Source organism: Hippocampus comes, unplaced genomic scaffold (genome assembly GCF_001891065.2).
Source record: "Hippocampus comes isolate QL1 unplaced genomic scaffold, H_comes_QL1_v1.1 scaffold151, whole genome shotgun sequence".
In the NCBI taxonomy this organism is placed as follows: Eukaryota; Metazoa; Chordata; class Actinopteri; order Syngnathiformes; family Syngnathidae; genus Hippocampus; species Hippocampus comes.
In genome coordinates, this window is record NW_017805591.1 from 1,709,876 (window position 1) to 1,734,081 (window position 24,206).

The 24,206-nt window shown below is 40.3% G+C and overlaps 1 protein-coding gene across 2 annotated transcripts in view; it reads left to right on the forward strand.

Annotated features, from left to right (window-relative positions):
- The window catches only part of negr1 (neuronal growth regulator 1), a 132,730-nt gene that overhangs the window by 64,361 nt on the left and 44,163 nt on the right, over positions 1-24,206 (forward strand). For both annotated transcript variants that reach the window (XM_019880352.1, XM_019880353.1), the window contains exons 4-5: positions 11,139-11,270; positions 23,540-23,660. In XM_019880352.1, the coding sequence (XP_019735911.1) occupies positions 11,139-11,270; positions 23,540-23,660 (253 nt within the window). The remainder of the gene's footprint in view (positions 1-11,138; positions 11,271-23,539; positions 23,661-24,206) is intronic.

Below are 24,206 nucleotides of genomic sequence, written 5' to 3' on the forward strand. Positions count from 1 at the left end.
ACTACATACTGAGCTTGATTGACTTGTGCTTGGCAGTGGTGTCAGATATCGCTGTATGTACTCGTAGCTCAATGTACAGTATCCATATTGTCTTCCTCAGTGGTTCCTCCTTTGATGGCCTAAACACGCTCACCCAAAATGCATTTACATAAAATTCGAAAATTTGTTCCAAGAAATGGTATTGTTTATTCCCAATAGTCTATTCTTTTCAATCAATAGCATCTCTCTGGCTGCACTGCTTCCATTACGTGTATGTGGCTGTTGTTTCTGTCCAATCAGATTTTACTCCATGGTGCCAAATCAATGTTATCTGCCCAAGGCTTTCAGAATTAGAACTGCTGATTTATATCACTTACATCACCTGCAAAGTGAAATCAGATATTTCTTTCATGTTTGAAGATAATTGCTGAAAACATGTGCTTACAATGACGATTGTTTTTCACCATTTCCGTTTTCATGACTTTTTGGGCATGGCTTAAATGGTGTCTAGCAACACACGTTTAACGTGAGTCGTCCCTACTCCACGATATAAGAACTGAGTGCCTTTCTGCTGGCAATAACAACAATAACAACAACAACAAAAACTCGCCCGGGCAAGTCAAGCTATGTCGATGCCACAAAGACTATTCATACAAAGCATTACGGAAGCACACCGCCATGCGCTGCGAGGGCCAACTTCAAAATCAAAGTCTTCCAAGGCATTGATGTCCACCTACTATTTGGTAGCGCTTTACTTTGAAGTCAGCTTTCATGTCACATTGTCATCATGCTACCGTAATGCATTGTATGAACCAACGTGTTGCGGCTGGCTTAACCTGTCTTTCGAATGGTGCATGCCAACTAAACGGTTAATAGAAGTCCTCGAATTACTCGAGGACTCGTTTCACCACTAAATTCCATTTATGTTGTACTCTACCCTGTTTATTTTATGGGATTTCTGTTTTGTCATTAAAAGTGTGATTAACTAAGAAATCCTGGTCAAAAACCAATGTTGCAGTATTTTCTTGTTGTTTAACAGTCACATTATTTTTATCTGTAAGGTGTACAACAGGTGGTACACTGCACTTGTTGGACACACATGAATGCACAGCAGTACCCAAACAAGAAATAGATTAGCGGCAACACGCTGATGTGGAAGATCTGTGCACAACTGTGTTCATTTTTTTTTTTTTTTTTTTTTTTGATAACAGGATAAAGAATTGTAAAATGGACACTCACAATACCTGCAGCTATCCCTGCTGTTAGAATGATAAGTGCATGTTTTACTTATTTATACACAAAGGGGCCACAGCAACGTTGAGCTGATTTCAAATATGCTGACACAACACTTGGACAGGGTACTTATTTATAAGTAGTTTCATAAACACAGTAACGCACAAGCATGCAGTAAAGTTGTTGAGAATAATAAATCCTCGGCTCCATATTGGATTTCATGTTGTGAAATATATGAAAGTTGCAAGAGGACCTGGCTTGGAAGAGAATGAAATTTCAAAAATTCAACCAAGTCTGATTTGGACACTTAAGTGTCACTCCACTTTTAGGGAATCTTCGAGATGTATGTGTGTCTGCACATGTCATTAAATGTATTGAATTGTTTCATATTCAAATTTTTTTTCTTACTTTCCAGTTACCTGCAGGTGTCGCTGATAGGCTCAGATCAATGGTGTTGCTCGACATAAAGCTCTACTGGGGTGCAGTCCTCACTACTACAGTGGTCCGCAATCACCGGTGCGCGGCCCCGTACCGGTCTCCGGACCACTCGGTACCGTGCCGCACAGTTATATTTAAAAAAAAAAAAGAAAAATTCAGCAGCAGAAAATATATGCACTATATGTACGTTATCACCACAGCAGGAATGGAACTGATGGTCGCCGCTACATGAAATATCAGTCGGACCATGAACCGGTCCGTGGCGGAAAAAAAATGTGGACCACTGCCCAACTATATCCCCTTCCTCCTGCCCGCACACACCGACACCTACACACTGCCCCAACCCCTTTGCTGAACTCTCACTAAAACTACTAATCGAAATATGAATCAATGTATAAGTATATATTTATTTATTATATATATCCTAACAACTATGAACACTTTGAACACTAGAACAAAATCATAGCAAAGCTGTTTTTGTGTCATCATTGCAGACCCGGAACTGAATTGCACGCTCAGTGTTCCGCACCCCAGGGAAAGCTGTGTGTCTGGGTGCAGTGGTGGTATTAGCTTGGTTGGCACCTTTTATCTGTACCAATTTAATTAAGTCCTACTTCGATATGAAGAGGGTTGATGTTGTTATCCAAAAAACCACCGTAGTGCCTTGAAGAATAGAGAAAAGTGCGTGCTATATTTGGCCAGCTTGCTTTAATATGCAAGTTCAAAAAATGCGTTTGGCAATTAAATACGGAGATGTGTATGGAATAATTAATGAGCAGCCATTTGCAGTAACAACACCAATTCCTCACGATAACATTTTGTTCAAAATAACATTTAGCCTTTACCAGAACGTTCCAGAAGAGATACATCATATCTTTCTATACCAAACATAAATTAGTCCCAGTTTAGACAGACCAAGCTGACAGAAATATTGGGGTCACAATCAATTTAAGTATTTGACAGCAAATGCATTACTTTGCTGATATAGGAAATATGATCATTGTCAGAAAACGATTAACTTCTTGCAGCATGGTTAATAATAGAACATAACGCTTCTGTGTAAACAAATTAAAACAGCTACCGTATATATTGCTTTGTCTCATCTGCAGGCCTGCTATTTAATGTGAGCGATTAACGTGCAGTCAACATTGTGATACTCTGACAAATTGGCAGCACGACATTTCTTACTTCACACATGAAACAATAATTACCATCTCTTTGTCTTTGTTCTTTTCTTTACCCTCAGTTGTTGTTGTTTTTTTTTTTTTTCGATATGTTTGCTTCATTTTGATGTGCTACCATATTTCCACACGCCCGCTAATAGGTGGCTCTTTGACGCCTAACATGTCATTACAATGACTTTTTCGACTTGTGTGGTTGATGCAGACCATTGTGTTGGAGGTGGGACCCACCTTGCAGCGCCGTCCTCCACACAACCAGCCGGGAAGGCAAAGGACGCAGCCGTCCACCGCTGCGACATATTAATAACTGAACGGCATTTTATTTTCCTCCACTCCAGCCATCCCAGGCTCGCGACTCGCCCGATGGCCAGTCCGCACCAGATACTGGGGCACAGCTCATCCTTTCTGTGGCACGTGCCCCAGTAAAAGTGGTCTCTGGCGATGCGTTTGCCTCAGATGTTTTTCATGATAGAGATTTTAGATAATAATCTAAGATAGCAATGCAGTAAAATGGATGATTCATGCAAACGGAAAGGGAAGAGAGCATGGTCATTTTTAGGAAACCGTTTCACACAGGTGTCAAACTCAAGGCCCAAACAAAGTTGACAACAAATCATGTGTGTCAACTTCCATGATCCTTGCTAAAATCTGTACTGACATGTAAAATTGTTATGTATAATAAATAACATTGACTCTTCTTCTTCTTCTCCTTTCGGCACGTCCCTATTCAGGGGTCGCCACAGCGAGTCAGTAATTTCCATCCGCCCCTGTAAACCGTCCTACCAACTCGCATGGTCGTCTTGGCAAAAGTTTTATGCCGGATGCCATTCCTGACGCAACCCTCCCCATTTCTCCGGGCTTGGCACCGGCACTGGGGAACAGTGCACCCCCAGGGGAGGGCACTGCTCCCCAGCGGCTGGGTTATAATAAATAAAGTTGACATTTTGCAATAATTTTGTTGGTCTGTTTACACTCATTTGAACATCAATGAACCAACAACAAACAAATTGTTGACTTGAGTTTTTTTAAAAACTAGTAATCCATCAATTTGTTGTCTACAAGTAATAATAGGATGAGAAGATTAAACCTTTATTCGGTTCCCTGGGAACGGCCCTCTGAGGGAAGGTGTAACACCAAAGTGGCCGGCGACAAAAAATGAGTTTGACATCATATCATATTGCGCTTCATACTGGGAAACATTTCAGGGAGAGTGAAGAAACATTTCTGGTTTTGGGAAAAAAATTCTCCTGGCACACATTCCTCAACGCCCAGATGTAGTGGTGAAAAACAGCAAAGAAAAATAACTGTTTAAACGAGAGCCTGGCTGAGTTGCTGAGTTTTACAACACACAGACAATACTTTACTACAACTACAATGTTTTGTGGCTGTTAAACTCTTCGAATTGCGTGTAGTTATTATTTATTGCCTGGATGTTCAGTATAGCGAATGCAACTCCAGTGGAAAATAAAAAGTGATGGCTTATGTTTTGAAGCCACTCAAAATGTCCCCATGTGAAATCACCTACTTTTGATTGAGCTTCTTGGCTAAGTGTTATTGGACACATCCAGCATACTCAGCATCATGGCTCAGTTCCTTTGATTTTATTGCACTGGTAAGACACAAGTGTGCAGTGTGGATGTCCACACACCCGGCTTCACAATTCCTCATTAGAGTGACACACAGTAGAGTTGTGCATTCGGGCCATCGTAGAGGCCAATTAAGTTACTCAACCACTCAGAGTGAGATGCATGTGATTTGCAGCGAAAGACCGTTTTGTGAAATGTGCATTTTAGTTTATTAGAACATTCATTTTATTAAACCACACAATGAAAAAAAAAAGAATCGTGATAAAATACACAAACTATTTTTTAAAAAGTTGTGTACAGTAAAATGCATGTAAGATGAAATGACATTGTGTACAACAAAAGTTAAGATGCCATTCCTTGATTCACATCCATCCACCATGTATCGGATACATGGTGGTATATGGTAGTACGGATACATTGTATCCGTACTACCATATAAAGCAAAGACCCGTATGTCTTGGTCATGTTATTTCTTTCTAAAAAGCTTTTACAGACTGGATTGTTTGAAGAGAGTTTTGAGCATTTAAAGAGGTGTGCATATTTTGCTGAATACCCCTATGACAACCAGCTTTATTTGAAAGATTAGAATCGACGGCAAAATATGTGGAATAAAAGAGGCTCTATTATGCGAATGTCACATTCTTGTGGAAGCCACCTGTTGTGATTATCATCTGGCTACCTTGTTGAATTTTTTTCCGCCTTGATTTTCTGCTCACCAAAAGAAACTGGTACGAGAGTTAAACTCAAAACTGAAATTACCCGTCAATGCTGAGTCATGTTTTCGCTGAAACGTTAGTGGCAAATAAACAAGTAACAAGGGCAGTAGGGCAGCAGTTATCACAACTTATGTGCTGTATGTTTTTTCCCTCATCGTGGATATGGGCATTTGCTTACGTAATTGCAGAAATAAGTAGCCATTTATTTGCAAGGAGTCCTTTATTTGTATGAATTCACACTTCAGAGTAAAGCCAGACTTGCTACAATCCATTGACTGGTCTGCAGTGGATTGTTGCTTCGGTGAGTGAGAATAGAATTAGTCATTGGCGAACATTAGCACTTAGCACAAACTTAGTCAAAGTGTGTAGTATCAAGTGAAATGATACTTGGTGGAAACCTTTCTGCATATGAAATAAAACTGCAACTACCGGTAACTAGTGGCACCACCTGTTTTATGTTAGGTTTTTTTTTTTCCCCGTTAGGGTAGAGCAGCAATTAACGTTTCAAAATGATTTTTTTGGAGCTGTATCCAAACCTGCCCTCTTTTTTTCCCCTCTAACACATCAACTTATAATAATAATCATCATCATCATCATAAATATTATAGATGTAATATATTTAGTAGGGCGAGTGGTTAGCGCGTCGACCTCACAGTGCAGAGGTACCAGGTTCGATTCCTGCATGTTCTTGCATGTTTTGCATGTTCTCCCCATGCCTGCGTGGGTTTTCTCCGGGTACTCCGGTTTCCTCCCACATTCCAAAAACATGCATGGCAGGCTGATTGAACACTCTAAATTGTCCAGAGGTGTGAGTGTGACTGTGGATTGTTGCTTGTCTCCGTGTGCCCTGCGATTGGCTGGCAACGGCATAGTTATAAATAACAAGGCATGGTAAAATAGCAGTTGAAGCTGTAGTTCACACACTCTATGAGAAAATCACGTGCAAAATCAATGTTAGCCCTTATATCTCTGTAAAGAACAGTTTCCCTGTCACATGCTTAGCACCCCTTACTGACATTGACAATGCCGGCTGCCTCTGCTCCTCTGCAAAGCTGAACAACTCGCCCTGTTTTAAAGAACCAAATCAATGTTCTTTTATCCCGCATTGTGCCTCCTTTTAAATGAGGAGGGCATTTTTTCCTCTCATCCAATACGGGTTTATAAATCAGCCATTTAAACATGTTCTATCTTTTGCTTTTATTTGTAGCCGCTACAAATTAAGACCATCGTTGCCACGGCAACCATGTGAGGGGGGAAAATGGAAAGCTAATTATTGATAGTGCCCCAGTTATAAGTTGCGCAATTGTACCTAACCGATAAAAAGTCACCAGAGCTCAATGAAAAAAAAAAGTAGCTTGTTATATATCACACCGCAATATTTCTACCGCTAAAAGATGGTCTGTGTTTGAGAGCTTTTTTACTAACGGGTTGAGCAGGTGAAGATGAACGTCGATTTGAACCTGCATCTATTATACCGTACACCGAGCACTACACAAAATAACTGCAAGGTCCCCAAAAAGACTCAACAAAAACAGAGCAATCACACAATTTATTACTCAAAGTGAGCATGATAAATGGAGAAAAACAACCCGATTATAAACAACAATGACAAAGGTTTGACATTAACACTAGTAGAATAAGAAACTAACTCAAAGAGGTGGAAGACCCATAGTGAGTAAAAGACACAAATAACAGAAGTATATCGAAACTACACAGGAATAGAAGTGCTAGAAAACCATAAATCACAGAAGTACTTACATATACACTGTGCAATGACAGTAAAGATTCCAATTAATCAACAGACGAACAACCAGCAATGCAATGATTCAGCTTCTTCTTTCAGCTTCTGCTGCACTTAAAAACCCATCTGATTGTTAATGTTAGCTGGTGGGACACAGGAGTCTTCCCACACCAATTACACTGGGGAAACGGAAACTAAATGGCAGACGCAGAGGCAGAGAAACCAGAATTTGAGACCATGTTTTCCAAGGGCAGTCCCTCACAGTTTTTTCCATTTCTTCTTCTAGATATAGAACAGTGTTCTCGAGAAAGGTAATCAAAGGTAATGCTAACGGACAAAATTACGAAAACTAAATTTGGTGGACAAAGCCCCTCTCCCTCCCGCCACAAAAAAATGCTTTTATCATGGAGTTACTGCTTGAAAACAGATGACTAATCGTCATGTGTTTTAGAGGGGTTCTAAGGCAGTTTCATATATTTTCTCTGAGTGCTATTAAAAAAAAACAACAACAAAAAACATTTTCTGTTTACCAAATGAATTAAATGTTCTTTCTCTTCATATTTGCCAATTAATTTCACATACAGGCTTTTTGTGGTGAGTGTGTGTTTATTTTAGCTCAGCTGATTTTACGATTGCTGTCCAACCCCATGGCAGTTGTAACAGGCGTTTGGGTCATGTAGTTCACTTAGGGCCAAATTCTTACCCCTTTTTTTATATTTCCCCCCCCCCATCCAGGTTTCTCAAAGACGCGTGACTTACGGAGAGCTGAGCCTGACTTCCAACCATAGAAGCGTGCATTTTTCCTGAGACTTGTGCCATTTAAATATGTATCAAAAATGATACAAATATAAAAAAACGTTCAGCTAATGGATGGATGGATAAATGAAGGCTAAAAAATAGCTTATATGTGTAGTCGGCCAGTTGGGACATGCAGATCGCTCTGGCATCAGACTTCAAAGGAGAGCAAGTTATTCTAATGTATAAAATAAATCCAATCAATTTAATGTAATCAGAATATTATGCTTAAAAATGAATGTATGTTTGCAGGTCCAAAGTGGGTGTGCCCACCAAGGTAGATCAGCAGTCCCCAACCCATTTTTTATTTTATTTTATTTTTTTTTATTGCCTTGGAATGGTTTCTTGTATACATATTTGGACATGTTATGTATACGATTCACCATTACGTAGTTACAAGCAATGTCGTCATTGTAGTTAGTGGGTGTTCTGCACTTGTTCTCTTGAACAAGCTCATCCCATTAAAATATATATATATATATATATATAGATAGATAGATAGATAGATAGATAGATATAGATATAGATATAGATAGATAGATATCTCTCTCTATATATATGTATATAATAAAAGTTTTTTATGCCGGTCAGGAATATGAAGAAAAATCACTTCTTGCAGTTTTAGCTGAGCATCCTAAAACAATAACTATCCATCTAGCACTATTTAAACTATTTAAATTCATGTTTTGCTTTAAAACACCTGCACACTGACCATGGCACACACGAGCCAGGTCACATACGGCCATAGAAATGGTACGCGCACACAAATTACATCCCCCTTCTCATCCATGTCCCACACACCAGCCCGAGTCCAATCTTCCTTGCAATCGCCATCACCAACATCTGCTCCACAGGGATCATCTGTCTGAAGGGTCCTTTGAGCTAAGCGCAATTTCTTGTCATATCATCCCACTTCAGATCTCCATTTGTAACGGAAGTCTGATAAGCATTGCTGCACCCACTACCCGCATCCTGCAGTTTGAAAGAACTGCACACTCACCAGACAAAGAAAACTAAGTCCTATCGCAATACCTGTACCTGTATAGTGCTTACCCATCCGGAGTGTCTGTCACACAGGGGTCACCTTTCCCAATGGTCCTTTTAGCTCTGTGCCCCGCCGATAGCTTCACTTACCTTCATTCAACTCATCTTTATTTATAGAGCACTTTAAACAACCACAGACGAAACACAGTGCTCAACATAACTACAGTTGAACATAAAACATAAAACACAAATGCGAATAAATATTTTAAGAGGGAAAAAAGGGAGCAGCTATTCAGAGTTGGAGGTGAAGCATCATAAATAAGAGGGAAAGGGACTTTCGGGTCTTCTCAAACAGGCTGCTGACTCTCGCCTCCCGGAATGACTACCTTCACAGCTAACCTGTCACATTCTGTCTGAGTAATGTTTGTTTTGTTTTTTCCCTCCCTGTCAGTTGGTGCTCCCCATGTTTCTCTTACGGTACGTTCAGAAATTCACATTGACGCCCTGACACCATCCTGAGAGTGGTGAGATTGGGGAGGAAGAGCATGCTCGGCTCCCATTAATTTCCGAACGCAGCCTGTGTTATAAACCAGTCAGCAGCTTGTGCTTGGACTTTTTCCACCTGTACTGCCCGACACACTGGACATATAGTTCCCCCAGATGGAGTGGCTAGAGCGCATTATGGCACCCGTTTTTTGGTGTACAATGAATTACGGAACGGCCCACTTGAACAACGCTAAGTTTTCATCTGGTCGGCGTGAGCTAGTATGTGCTCAGAGCTTATTTTCCCCTAGTTGGCTCAGGGAAGTGTACACCTGGGAGCAGCCATTAGCCCTACGACCACACCAGGCAGATGACAAATTATGACTTTATACCTTGTTGTTTATTGTATGCAACCTGTCTCGCATTGATATTGGATTCTGCTTTTGTTCGATGTTAATTCATTTATTTTATTTTATTATTATTATTATTTTTTTGGCTCCGTGTTTTCTGGCAGTAAATTCTGGTGATTTTCTGGTAGTACTCCCTTGCTTTACTCCTGACTCATTTGTAGCTGTTTGTTTGTACTTCTACTTATTCGTCTCACTTTATTTTTAACAGTCTGTTGACTGGGTACTTTGCTAATTACTATTTGTTCTTCTTATCCGTCTCTTTATTAATTTTGTTTTGTTTTTCCTACTAATTAGCCTTATGTTACCAGTGATTTTTGTTTGTTTGTTTTTGGGAGAGGGGCTTTGTGATCTACTCATCAGGACAGTTGCCTCTTATCTTGAAACTTATTAGGGAATAAAGACTCAGGGCAATGTCCTCCATGCTCTCCTTGTGGGCTGCTCAATGCCGGGTCAAAGCTCATAGCTGTTGTAGCATTGCCCACAACTGATCTTCTCCACAATAGAAATAAACAGCACGACGAAAACTCTCTGGTCGTGTAAATGATTTAGCGTGATGCAAAATGAATAAAGGATGTAAATTAAGCATAACGTGAACAGAGAGATTGAAACAGACTGTGGACTCAAAGGCATCTCTCATACTCATGTCTCAGAATTAGCTGCATCGGTGAAACCTAATTATGTTAATGAGCTCGTAACTAATTGACTAGTAACCTGTCAAGGGTTCAGCTTACTTTCCCTTCATGCTCCATCCAGCCGCTAAAGCACCGGTGTCAAACTCGAGACACGGGGATATATCCGTCCATCATTTTATGCGGCCCGTGAAGGAAAATCATGTGCGTAGACCTCCCGATTCTTGCAAATTGTCTTCACTTTTAACAACACTGAGATATGACATATTGCAAGCATTTTTTGTTGTATATGTGATAATGTAGTGGAAGACGATCATACATTTATATGGGCTCACAGTCATAACGGCCCTCATAACTATGATGTGACCTGCGACAAAGATGAGTTACGCACCCCTGCTCTAAAGGATCACAGATTAGAAAAGAGGGATCGTGCTGTTATTATTATTTTTTTTCTTTTTCCGCTTGCAATGTATCAGCACAAAGTTATCTTCTCTTTCCTACTTTTGATTGCAGCAGACACCTTTTGTACAACTGCACCTTTATTGTTACTCGACTGCCTTGCCTTCATGCCCGTCATGGTGTTCTGTGCATCTGACATTCTCGGCTAAAGCAGTGACATGTGCTTGCTCTTTGTCCTCGGTGCTGTGGAAGCTCTAAATGCATTTCCTGGCGTAGAGTTAATCATAAGCAAATTAGTGGTGGAGATGTCAACATTTAATTTCCAACCACAACATCTATATGAGTGCATGAGTGCACTGCTCATCAGCTGCTATTTTATGATGAAAGGAAGGTCACCAAGAGTTTATTACAACACTTTATTGAATTGCTTCCCCAGACTTCCTCGCATAAAGCACGGCTAACCGTAAGATGATAGCTATACTATATTGAGTTTACAGAGTGTGTGCATGGGTATAAGTGGTCTTTGTAGACATGCAGTCAGCGCCTTCGCTTCTCTCTTTACAGCCAGGAAGTATGACAGCGGTGAATATCTCAACATCACTGGCATCACAAGGGACCAAGCTGGAGACTATGAATGCAGTGCTTTAAATGACATCGCCTCTCCTGACACCAAAACAGTAAAAGTCACAGTCAACTGTAAGTACACCCATTCATTCTCAGCGTGCTTCACACTGGCCTTTCAACCTCACGAAAGACGCAGGCGCAGCCTTCGATGATAGCAGTGCCACATCCCTGATGATGCACCTCCACAAAGTGCACCCTCCAAATGTTGCCGGAGAAAAGGAATGCTTAGCATTTCTTAATATTTAATGTGATAAGTCCCTTTTTGTCTGTGCATATAGGTGATTAATTCACGCTAAGGGAAGGTCTGACTGTTCCAAGCGCTATTCCATTATGCAGTTAATGAGTCTTCCAAAAGTGTGAGGAGACAGTAATGAGGAGCCTTGACATTAATGAATGATACTGGGCTTTAGCTGCTGTGGTCACAGAAAAAAAAAAAAAAAAAAGAGCACAACTAAGAGGCGTGAGAGGGAATGAAACCATTGTCTTTCTTTGTAAAAGTGCTCCTCCTTTTATTCTTATGGGCTTCTGCATAAATACCCTGTGCGCAATCTCACTTTTATCAAAATGGAATGGGGCCTTTGCCGTTTTCAAAGTGCGGGCAAGATTTGACTGTAACCTCATTTCACTAATCCCTTTGGCCGTCTGGTATCTGACCAAAGCTGTGCCCTTTACTAACATGCACATGCAGCAGATGTGCACTGTCTGCAACATGCACTGTCAAATAGAAAAGCCTAAAAAAAGCCATCGTTTTTATGTTGGTTGCATAACTTATTCGTAATGGAGTGTTACTATGATGCTAAATGTTATTGATTTGAAGTTTTATTTTGTTGCAACGTCCAATCAGTTCAAAATCAGAAGAAATCAGCTGAAATGTTGCTAATTGCATGTGGCCTCTGAATCCGCGGCTGCCCGACAAGTGTGGCACAACATGATTTTTTTTTTCTTCAAAAATTGCCAACCCCTCTTGTAAGGCAGTTTAAAAGCCAGAAGCAAGGCAGAGTTTTAAAAAACAAACAAAACAACAACGCTCCTTTTTGACGAGTTAGCAAGATTTGTAACTTGGGTTTTGAGAAATAATGCACCCATTCTATAGTTTTCATGATTACCACAATGTTGAGCCCTGCAATGTATGCGCAGGACGTTTTCCAGCTCATTGTTATGGACGCTTTGACTCTGGCTTCATTATGAAATTAAGTCTTGTGGCCATTATTTCTATGTAATGCCTGGCGCTAATGAGCTGGGTCTGAGTGGGATTTTATATGCTAGTTATTTATACCTCTGCTGAGACACGGGTTCAAGGATGAAAAGTGGTTTGAGAACCATTATGCTATTCTCCCCAAAAAGAAATTCACCATTTCAAATAAAGCGTGTCAACGTCTGAGGATACATTTTCATGCGAGTAGCATATGACTTTTCCATTCAAGATGAGTGAACCGATGAGGAAGACCCTGCTGTCTGACAAAGTCACCACTTCTTGAGCACCAGAGACATATTCTGAGTGGGAGTAAACTGTCATTCCTCAAGTGTTAAGACAGTGTTTCCTGCCCTGAGTTATCAGGCGATGACAGATCGTCAGAGCGTTCCTGTCACTGAGCAATTGTTCATTCTTTTTTATTGATTCCTGACATAGTGGAAAATTGTCCAGACCTTGTGGTTTTCCTCCTTTTGGTGATTTGTAAATGAGCCCTTGGGGAATGATGCTGAGGGCGCTATATATATTCACCCTTCACTCACACCACGTTGTTTACAGATCCAGGATAAAGTAATGAATCCAAAAAAAAAAAAAAAAATGTTTGCATATGTTTATAGGTTACTTGAGAATCTCGCCCAGTGGTCCTTGGAATGAAGTATAAGGTTTTCAGCACAATATTAATGTGTTGTTGAGATTAGATTTCCCGACCGTATTTATTCAAGTCACCCATTTTATGTTTACATACTGTACGAGCAAACGAATATGAGTACCGGTACTGAAATAATGATGGTGTAGTCCAATTTACTCTAAAATTGACTTGCTCAGTGAGACATCTAGTCCTGTTTAATTGAACTCCAAGCTGATATACTTAATGGCATAACGGCATGCCTTTCTGTGACTGAATGGCAACACGTGGACACACAGGTGTATTGTACTTATGTTTACTGTCCATAAAAGGAAGAGTATGACATTGCTGTGCCGCCCAAGGTTTACAATGTAGTGTAAATTTTCATGATCACATTCTTTTGACATTAATATTTATGATTGCTGACATCCTGAGTCATAGTCAACGGGAATCTACCTCTACTTGCTTCAAAAAGCACACAGGTCATTTGATTGAAAAAAAAACCGTGCCTAAACAAACTTCTCTTTTTTGCCAAGCACCTTTGTAGTTTTCTTACTGACTTTTCCCATGTGTACGTTTTTTTTTTTGTTTGTTTTTGGCTTGTTTTTTTTTTTTGTTTGTTTTTGTTACACAGTTACATGATCTATGCACAAAGTCTGACCACAGTTGATGTGTCAGTCCAGATGGTAAACAGTCCTCACTGTCTCCTTTTCACCATGGTCCGACTGTTCTTCTGCAAGGAATTATTTGGACCATGTCCCAGTCTCTGTGACTCATGGTAGGAAAGGGCAAGTGCATGAATAGATCTTCAAACAGCCGAGTCTGTCACTGCCTCTTCCAAAATCCAAGATGGCAAATCAAATGCCAGTAAAACGCCAGATTTGCCAGTAAAACGCCATTGAATATACAAGTGGACACACTTGTGCACGTGTAGTAGAAAAGCACCAACATTATCACTTGTTGCTGCCTCTTACAATAAGAGGGGGCAAAAAAATGAACATACCTATCCACCTACCGACAAACCTATCTACCCCCCTTCAAATAAAGATTGTATAATAAATAAAGTTGTACTTTCTTTTTGACGAATCTCACATGAAACTTTTACATTACTAGAGTGGATTTGGAAATTATTTTCTTCCCTCCATTGAAAATGGAAATTAGAATAGCATCTGCCCAATTATACAGAGGCTTCTCACCTCGCACGCATTTTGGTGCAACTAGTAATGGCTAATGCTCACAAGGAAGGTACAGTATATTTGTGTGTTGCTACTCACGGTGTCAGAAAGGTATTACACACCGGATTCCACCGACGGAGTCTTACCTGGACTGCTACTCAGCCACCATGATGTTACTGCCTATGCATTGGACCAGTCAGATAACAAATATATCAATGAACCCAAAAGCAATAAATGCTATGAGCATTTAAAACCATACAAATGAACACATTTTCCCTCACAATGAACAACTTTGGGGCTTTTTGTAAAGGCTGTCGTTGGCATGGAGACAGTTAAGGAACAACACTTTGGTGGCTGCCTGTTGAAGGCCTACGCTCTAAAATGTCCATGGTTGGAATGTAAGGGTAAATGGCTGTTTTCTCTAAATGTGCCCTGTGATTGCCTGGCAACTAGACCAGTGTTAGGCGGCCTGGCCAAAGTCTGCTCGGGTACGTTCCACATCAGCTGCGACCCTAATGAGCATAAAAAACGTATGTGAAATAGTTCCAAGGTTGAATGGATTACATGACCGAAGGGAAATGTTGACTTTAGGGCACTACAAGAAGTTAAACCCTTTGGGTCAAATCATGTCACTCACTTATTTTTCACGCAGTTTTATCACAATATGTGCCCAGTATTATGAATAAATAGACCACGGATGGATAAAATTGTATCATGATGAGAGCAGGAGGAACTCTTCTCAAAACTAGTTCATTCAAATGAAGTCGTAAAAATCAGTCAATCGTGATTGCTTTTTCTTTTTTTTTTCTACTGTTATAATATAGTACATTCCATGTCATTTAACGGGTTAACAGTCTAATTAAATATGTGGCTCGACAGTTTCTCTCCAATTTCAAAACAATTCATTTTTCGAGGGCAAAACAGTGCTGTTAACCTCAGGGCTAATTACAGATTAAGGCCACTAATTGAAATAATCAAGTAATAAAAACAAACTTAAGCCCCAGCACGCAGCTATGGTAAAACCCGCTAACGCTAAGCCAGCCGTTTGGCTTTCTCGGATGCGGAGCATGAGAAATTGAGATTGAGGCATCTACATTGGGTTCACTGTTAACGCTTTGTTTGAATTTCTTAAAGTTTTACAAGGCTGTCATGAGCTGACCACATTAATTAAATTACTAAATTACTGGCTGCCTTTGCTTCTTGTGGTTGTACAATCTGCTGTTTTTTTTGTTTTTTTTTTCGTAATCAGATAAGCATGAAAGGTGGCAGTCATCCAGAGGCTCACACTTTTGTTCAGATTGCTGAAAATCCCTGCTTGGCTAAAATGATAAGAGTTTTTCTATTTCTTAAAAGCGTGATCTCTGACCTCCTTTTCAAATTTACATAATTCATCCTCGCCGCAGGTTATTGGCTCGTGATCTGCCGACACAGACTCAAAAGCATGAATCTACAGGAGGTGAATGAGTCTCGGGGATGGATGAGTCAGGGCCCACCATGAAATCTCCCTGTGAGACACTGTTTCATTAATGAATGAATTCACCTCACAGACCCGCCGTGCCCATTACCAGGTGAATTCAGATGAAGCTATCACAAAACATGGCTTCCTTTCCATGTTAAGGAATCAAAGGTTTTTGACCGTCCTTTCTGCTTTCGAAAGCACTCAACAGCGCGAGTACAGTGTTCTCAACCCTTATATTGAAGGGGCACTCTGAAGTTTGAAGAGCACCATGTTGCAAAATGTAATTTGACAGTTTGCAGAAGCTTTCGCCACGTCTGGACGGAAGCAACCAACTGTCTTCTCCTCTGATTTATTTGTTGTCCGCCCTTTGGATGCATTCGGCTGCAACTGCTTGAGGGTACTCCAGCTGTTCATATTTCAAAATCACACCAACAAGCCCGTTTGCAGGAGTGCAACGCAGACAGGCTGACTTGTTGACATCATGTCAGCGCCACGTGTGGCTTTTTTGCAAAGTTCGTTCCATGCCTCTCTTGCTATAGTGTGTTCTTATCTTTCCTTTTCCAGTCAAATGTCCCGATTACAATTGAATTGATTTGCATTTATTTTTCTGAGGCCTCCAAAGGGTCCTACATTGACTATCAGTGATAGCGAAGGGAATAGGTCTGATGAGGAAAAAACATCTGATAATTTCCCGTATTTATCATCTTGTAGGCCTATTCCAGATGACTGTGATTGAAAAGTGGACTGTTGCCTGGACTGGTTGCCAGTCAGTCACAGCCACCATTGAGCAGGAGCGAGACCCCCACTGCCTACACAGGAGTAGGGCCAAGTGAACTCCGGTGGTTCGAGAATAATTAACTTCATTTGGTTTATTCCATACAGGAAGCTTTTTTATTGTAAGGTTACTCTACCCCGAGACCATTCATGTGTGCTTCCAAGTTTGTCGGCCATCTTTGCTTCCTTCCTCCCTGGTAGCCCAGCAGCTGTGAATTGCGCTTATTTAGACAGTAGCCATGTTTATATATGTCAATTGTTTTTATTTATTGTTTTGTTCATGAAACACTGATCATTTTTAATGACTTATAATGATGCATTTTAGATTGGCTGAACTTCAAAGATCTGCAGCTGCAGTACGGGTGAACTCTGATCATTATTGGAATGTATACACCCACTTGATATGTTTGCAATGATTGTTTGTTCCAAGCCCGCAGTTCCCCGAAAAAGGGCCCATGCCGTCTTGGCCAATTCAAAGGTAAAATATCGGAGAAAGGGTCATGGTAGAGATGTCCAAGCCATCTTTTCATTCATCAACATGATTTGTGTCTCTTAATGGCATACAATTAAACCGTGCTTAGTTGAGCCTAAGTATATTTACACAGTACGAACATTATTCTTTGCCAATCATTGAGCAGTGTAAATTCGCTTCACACATGACATTTATAGTATATTTAATTTAATGGGTGTGCCCCATGTCCTTGCATTTGAGTGTGTGCGCGTGTGTGCGTGTGTGTTTGAAAAGCTGCTTCGGTGAGATGACGGACCCTACACATTGATCAAATTTAAATATACTATATGTTGATTAAACTACACAAGCACAGTAATAGGGTATACTTTGACATGAAGGGGAAAGGTCAAGATGGTCGGCAGTTTGCAGTATCTATTACCACTGTCGCTTACAACTCATAAGAGAAGACTTGAATGAAATGGATTCTCATCTGATGCTAAGTAGAGTCACTGCCCTCAAGCTGTTGGGATGTAAATCTGTCTCTCTACATCTCTCCAGAGCTCTCATCATGATTGCTATTTAGATTTCTTGCTGCATTCAGGGCACGATTAAATGAGCAAAATCTTGATCTCTTGCAAACTAAATGGTCTTGTTAGCTCCACTTCAGAGTAGCCACTCAGTTTTAGGTTCATCTGCACTTTTTGGAGTCACCAATGAAAAGAAAATACTAATACTGTATTGAAGTGTTTTTAATTCATGTGCACTTTAGAGTCAACTCATCCTCACCAAGAATTACCGTATTGGCCCGAATATAAGACAGTGTTTTTTGCATTGAAATAAGACTGAAAAAGTGGGGTTCGTCTTTTATTCGGGGTCTAGACATTATACCCATTCACGACGCTAGATGGCGCCAGATAATCAAATGCTGAACTTGACTCCCAGGCCAAAGTGAACCCCGGCCACAAAGAATAAAAATAAAAATAGCGGTAACACAAAGAAGAAAAATAAAAAATAGCGGTAGGACGGAAAAGAGAAGAAAATAATCGAAGAGATAACAGAAAATGGAGAAACGTTGTGACAATCTGGAGAAAAGTGGGTCGAAGATCGGCCAGCTTAACCGGCAGCTAAGGAGAAGTTATAATGTAATTTACATTTCAAAAACCAGAAGCCAGTCATTTACGAATGCGATTGCACTTTAGATTTGAATGAGGCAAAATAACATGCTTTTTCTCTCAAATATATTGTTAGAATCATTTGTTTCAGATGTACTGTAATTATTTTCTGTAAAAAAATTAATTTGGTGTTCAAAAAGTCTTTTTTCAAACTTGAGTCTTGAAAAAGAGGGGGTCGTCTTATAATCAGGGCCGTCTTATATTCGGGCCAATACGGTATAAGGAAAAAGCATGTTGCAACTGGGCTACTTTAAAGCAACATGAACATCATTTTGCCTTTTCAGCAACTAGTTGTTCTGTTGCAACACCCAAGCGTGGCAGTCATGCCGTGCTGATAATGCTCCAACATGGCAAAACCTCTATACTTTGACATAATGTGAAAGTTATTAGAAGCATTTGTAGCGGTTCTTAAAATTCAGATAATAAGCTCAAATACAATTGCCCCACTAATTATAGTCATTACTTTTTTTAAATCATTTCTAATGAGACGGTGCCTTTGTAGCAGACAGTTTTCACAATTGACAGCTTTCTTTTGTGGTCCTCCTTGAATAATCCGTGAATCGCATCCGTGTATGAGCGTACCTTAAACTGTTAGGTGGTAAAATCACACAATAGATTGAATGTCCCGTGGGAGTCACACAATTCCAACTAAGCTGGTTATTTATATGCCTTTCATGAAATAAAACAGGAGGAACACAATGCGCCTTCCGCTGTTCTGAATAGAAATCTTATTGAATTAATAAATCTTGGCAGCAGAACCATTCCTGACTGACAGTAAAAAAAAAAAAAATAGAGATGACAGTGAATCCCACAGATGGCAGTTGGGAACAGTGTCTCTGTGTGTAAGCTGATAAGTCATGCACCGATGAGTCCATTTCTTAATTGCGTTGAAAACTCATTTTCCAATCTGACTGAAGAGATAGGGATGTTAATTGATCTTTTAATTAAAAAAAAGCTTGTGTTCTCATGGCGAGTAAGAGTTGGTATCTAAATAAATTATGTGAACGGGATGGTTTTACTCACCGGAGCGATTTTATGGGCGTAACTGTGGTCATGTGAAAAGAGTAAAGAGTACACATGTCGCAAAAATACCCCCCTGCCCCCCTTAAATCTCTATTTTAATTTCCCAGCAATCCAAAAGTTAAATTTGTCATCAGAGTATACCAAAATGAGAGATTAGTAGACAATGTGCATCATTACCTAAGCAGTAGGTCTTGGGGAAACTGCCTTAAAATAACCTGTGATTCCTCATCTCTAATGTTATTTCATGCTTTTATACAATTATGTTACATATGATTTGACGTAAAACAATTTATTCTTAATTTGGGATTTCTTTTTTTTCCCCACCGCTGAAAAAATGCACATGAAGGTTGAATTTTCCTCTTTTTTTTTTTTAATTTGTGTCCTATATTCTAAAGAAAAAAAACGTGTTGGAATCTAAAGAACACTTTCAATAATAGTGGAGTGAAGTGTATTTTTCCCTCTGGATCGTACAACTTCGAAAGTATTTAGCATTAGATTTACCAAGATATCATATTTCGTGCCGAGTCAGTCGCTAATTGTTTATTCATGTCTGGGTGCTACAAATTATTGTCAAAGGTTGGTAACTTTTTGCTTCACACATTCCTGCATACACACATCTGACCCTCAGTCTTGAAACAAGCCCATTAATCATTAATCGTCTCATGAGTCTTCTTAAGGTGAATGATTTTACATTCAGGTTTGATGCATTCTGAACACGACCTGGTCATGAATATTACATTGAGGGTCAAACATTTTACTAATCATTAACATGTGAGTGTTTGTTCACTTTGCAGCGATGCACAGTTGGAGACCTTGCATTTGTTTAGACGACAAGCTCAGCATAATATAGATGCAAGGGAATTTGGTTTGTAATCGACCCGCAACTGGCCATTTGTCATCAGGCAGGACAACGGAGGCCATATATTTTTTTTCTGCTCTGTGTGTGTGGGTGGAGGGGTGTTTGCTATTCTTCGACCCAACCCCTCACCCCAATCCGGTGGCATCGCCATGAATCCAAGTATGATTTACAGCACCACCACAACATGCTCAGGACACAAAATGACCTGGCTTATTGTACTTTCAGGAATTGTCGTCCACTATTTTGCATTTCTCCCCAAGCAGTGAATGAGTTTTCCGCGTCACACAGTATGATGATGTAGGACATGTCATCAAGTTGAAATTGGAATTATCGGACAGGAGAGCTTTTTATAGGTGTCATCATTCTTCACAGAGCTGAGTGGCAGGACCTAATTTGAAAGATTTTATTCAATTGTTATACATGTACAGGTAAATCATACTGGACCACCTATAAGCCTGTGGTCATTCTTTTTTTCTTTTTTAGAGAGGTCCAAAAATGGTGAGCAGAACCATTGCTTTCCTGAACTGTTATGAATTCTTCTAACGCATAGATTAGATACCTTGTGTGGTAAACAGTTATGTAAGGTGCCCTTGATAAGGAGGAAGATAATAGGTAATATATATGCTCAGCCCCTCACTGGATCAGTAAATGCTAAATCAGATTCACATATCCCACTGAGAAATATTTTGCAGTCCACCTTGAAAACTCAGACCGGTGAGATTAAAAAAAAAAACTATAATAATTAAGAAATGTATCCTCATGAAAAAGGAAATTGTCTGGGAAAAACAGCTACATCATCTATCTATCTATCTCTCTATTTTGGAGTCAATAATAAGCCTGAAATCAGCTGGGATTGATTCCAGCAAACACACAACCCTAATGAGACTTGCGCCACTGGAAATGGAAGGCTGTGGTGTTCACACACTTTTCTATATCAATGATTGAGAAGTTTAACAATGGTTGTTGTCAAATTTATTCTTAATATTTGGAAACTCCTTTTCTTGTTTCAGATTAAAATTTAATTGTAGCACCAGTTGTAACACCAACGTATTGTTTCTTAAAGGGGCCATGCCCTGCTAAATCAACTTTTTTTTTTGTTTGTTTTTTTTGTTAAACTTTTAGCCATGTTAAAATGCCAATTACTCACCAAAAACACCCCCAAAGTGGTGTGGTGTTCCATTCATTCATCTCGGAGCATTCATGTTCATTCCTACCCTCCCAATCCAAAAACACTACTGGGTCCTCACTTTCCTACATCACAAAATAAGGAAACACCCCTGCACCGCCCCGGCAGATGAAACACATGTCCACTTCCTTGAGTAGTAGTTGAAAAAAATAAAATAGAAAAAATAAAAACAGTCCAAAGTGTCCTAAGAGGATGCAGAGGTCTTTGTTAGCCTACTGCAGTTACATTTCACCAGGTTGTGTTGTTTTCATGTCTACCTTTCATCACAACGTTCCTTTCTCAAAGAAAACATTGCAACATGAATTGATTTATATTTCTGAACTCGTGTGAATCTGTGCTTAGCTTTTACAAAAACAAAATAATAATAATTCGCCTCTGTGCTCTCAAACATCCCTACGTCAAAATCTTGCTTTCAGAGGCTCCAGACAATCATTGGCACTGCATAAAGATGTCAGTGGAGGATTTTGAGAACCTTTTGGATCTCTGTCTACTTCAACACACCTGATTCAAACGAGCAGCTCATCAGCAAGCTCTGTCGAAGCCTGAAACAATCATGATCAATTAAATCAGGTGTGTTGGGTTCGGGAGAGCTCTAAAACAGGCAGGATATGGCTCTGGAGGAACCGGAGTTCTCTACCCCTGCCCTAGTAGCTACTGATGTGAAGGACTAAGGCAGGGGTGGGGAACTCCGGTTCCTCCAGAGCCATATCCTGCCTATTTTAGGCCCCTCCCTATTCCAACACACCTGATTCGATTGTTCAGGCCTTGACAGAGCTTGCTGATGAGCTGATCATTTGAATCAGGTGTGTTGGAGTAGGGAGGGACCTAAAACAGACAGGATATGGCTCTCGAGGAACCGGAATTTCCTACCCCTGTACTACATCATTGAGTTTGTCCTAATTGTGATGTGCCTAACATTTGTGTGCTGTTGCTCAGTGCTAATGGCTTATTTTATTTGTAATGCCGACTTCATGAGCCGGATTAAGTGGTCCACTCTGAATTCTATTAAAAACTATATATATATATATATTGCCTTTTCAAGGCACATCTTCACAGACACACAGTAACAGTTTGAGTGCGTGTTTATTTTTCTCCCAGTTGATAGTGCGGTTTGATTACCACGAATGATTCAAATTGAGTGGGTGAGGATTTGAATCGGGTTATTGCTTTTTTAATAACGGTATGCACACTGAAAGCCTGCACACCCATTTGCACATACAGCCAGCACGGAAAGGCGGGCAAAGTCTGTCACTACCCCACAGCGTGGCATCTAACATTCCCTACAGTGATAAATGAATAGGAAACGCGATAGCCGAACCTCAGGTCTTTCAGATTCGTCAGCCCAGCCTTAGAAAAGTGGAAGGAGTTGGTATAATTGGCACACACATGCAAGGACATAAAATCAGCAGACTCAAGTCATATGAGTGTGTTCCTTAGGTTGCAGCAGAATGTTGGTGGAAGGAAATTCATCATCACAGAGCACACTGTCACCTCCCTCGGCCTCTCCTATGCAAACGTAGTCCACCTTTACAAAAGCTCACGTGGATCTTCTTCGTACTGCACACATCTCTCGCATCCCACCTCGTCTGTCAGATATCTGTAGGTTAGCAGGGAGCTAACCCTGCGGCTACAGTCCACATTCCACTCTTCATTATTTCTTGTCACACATGTTTCCACTGTAAGGATACTGCAGGTAGAAGGTGGAATATCAGGTACCGTTTGATGAATTTATCCAGGAGCATTGACCAAACTACAGATCTCATCCCATTCTGTATTTTCTTGTTACATTTCACGACACGCTGGTTTGCGAAGCCCTAAAGTTGAATTACGCAGATAAGGGTCATTCAGTGCTCGTTGTTACGTGTTAAACTATAACAGTGGGTGTCACACGTTTTATCAGGAAACAAACAGGAAACTGCCGTCCGAATTGGATTCTTTGTCATTGCACGTGAATTCAATTTCTTTGAAGGTTGTGTCTACTCAAAGCAATGTAAATATTTGGCACACAAAGGCATGGATTGCCTCCGAAATTCTCTACATGTACGGCTGCCTTCATGACAATGGAAGAATAGAGATTTCCTTCACACTTCTTCACATAAAAGGAGCCTCATTTTGCATTCACAGAACCTGCCGCCGCCATTGAGTCTTTGAACTCCCATTAAGCCATTTATCGCCATCCAGTACAAGTCATTTCATTTTCCCAACAGCGGGGAGGGATGCACTCTCCCCTGCCCAGCTCTGTCTCTTTCAGAAGTTTTGCAAAGCGTGAACGTTGACTGTGGTATGAAAAGCTTTCATTCCTCATCATTTTCTCAATAAAATCATCCAGTTTAGCTCTCAACGACTCAATTGTCACAAACAAATTCGTTTGAAGGACAATAGAAATGTGTTTTTTTTCTAACAAGTGTGTCCTTGTTTTCTCCAGTTGCCCCATCCATCCATGAGATGAAGAGCCACGGTGTTAGTTTGGGACGCACAGCTCTGCTGAGGTGTGAGGCGGCTGCTGTGCCTTCGCCAACATTTGAGTGGTTCAAAGGGGAGAAAAGGTGAGCAGAGATTGCTTTAGCATCGACGGTCACTTGAATGAGCTGTGTTCCAGTTGTTCTGCAGAAGGGTTTGTCCTCTCTCACGGCCGTATTTTACACCAAAAGTGGTTGTCATTGGGTTTGGGCCACAAAAGTTTCACTCCCACAAAAAATTGTGTTTTCCCCAATTGTTGATCAATAATTGTGTAGATCCTATTTACGATGAATACTGTATGTAATGATGAAAAAGTGATATTTATAAAGAAGCCAAATTTCGTTTAGATGCTAAGGACAGGCAGGATATAATGTTTCTCAAAGTAGCAGTTGAAATTGCCAGTATGTTATCACTGATAAGTACAAGATTATAAGATGTTGCAGGCAATACATTTGCATAATGAAAAAGGGCTGGCTTTATCTGTTTTCCCTCAGAAGGAAAATGGTTTGTCATTGTGTTTGGCTGCCTGCTATGGAGAGCCCACATACATGTTCCAACACTACTCATTTGTGTTCCGTCCTATCCTTGAATCCAAATGAAACATTCCCCGGCAATCCTCTAACATCAATTAT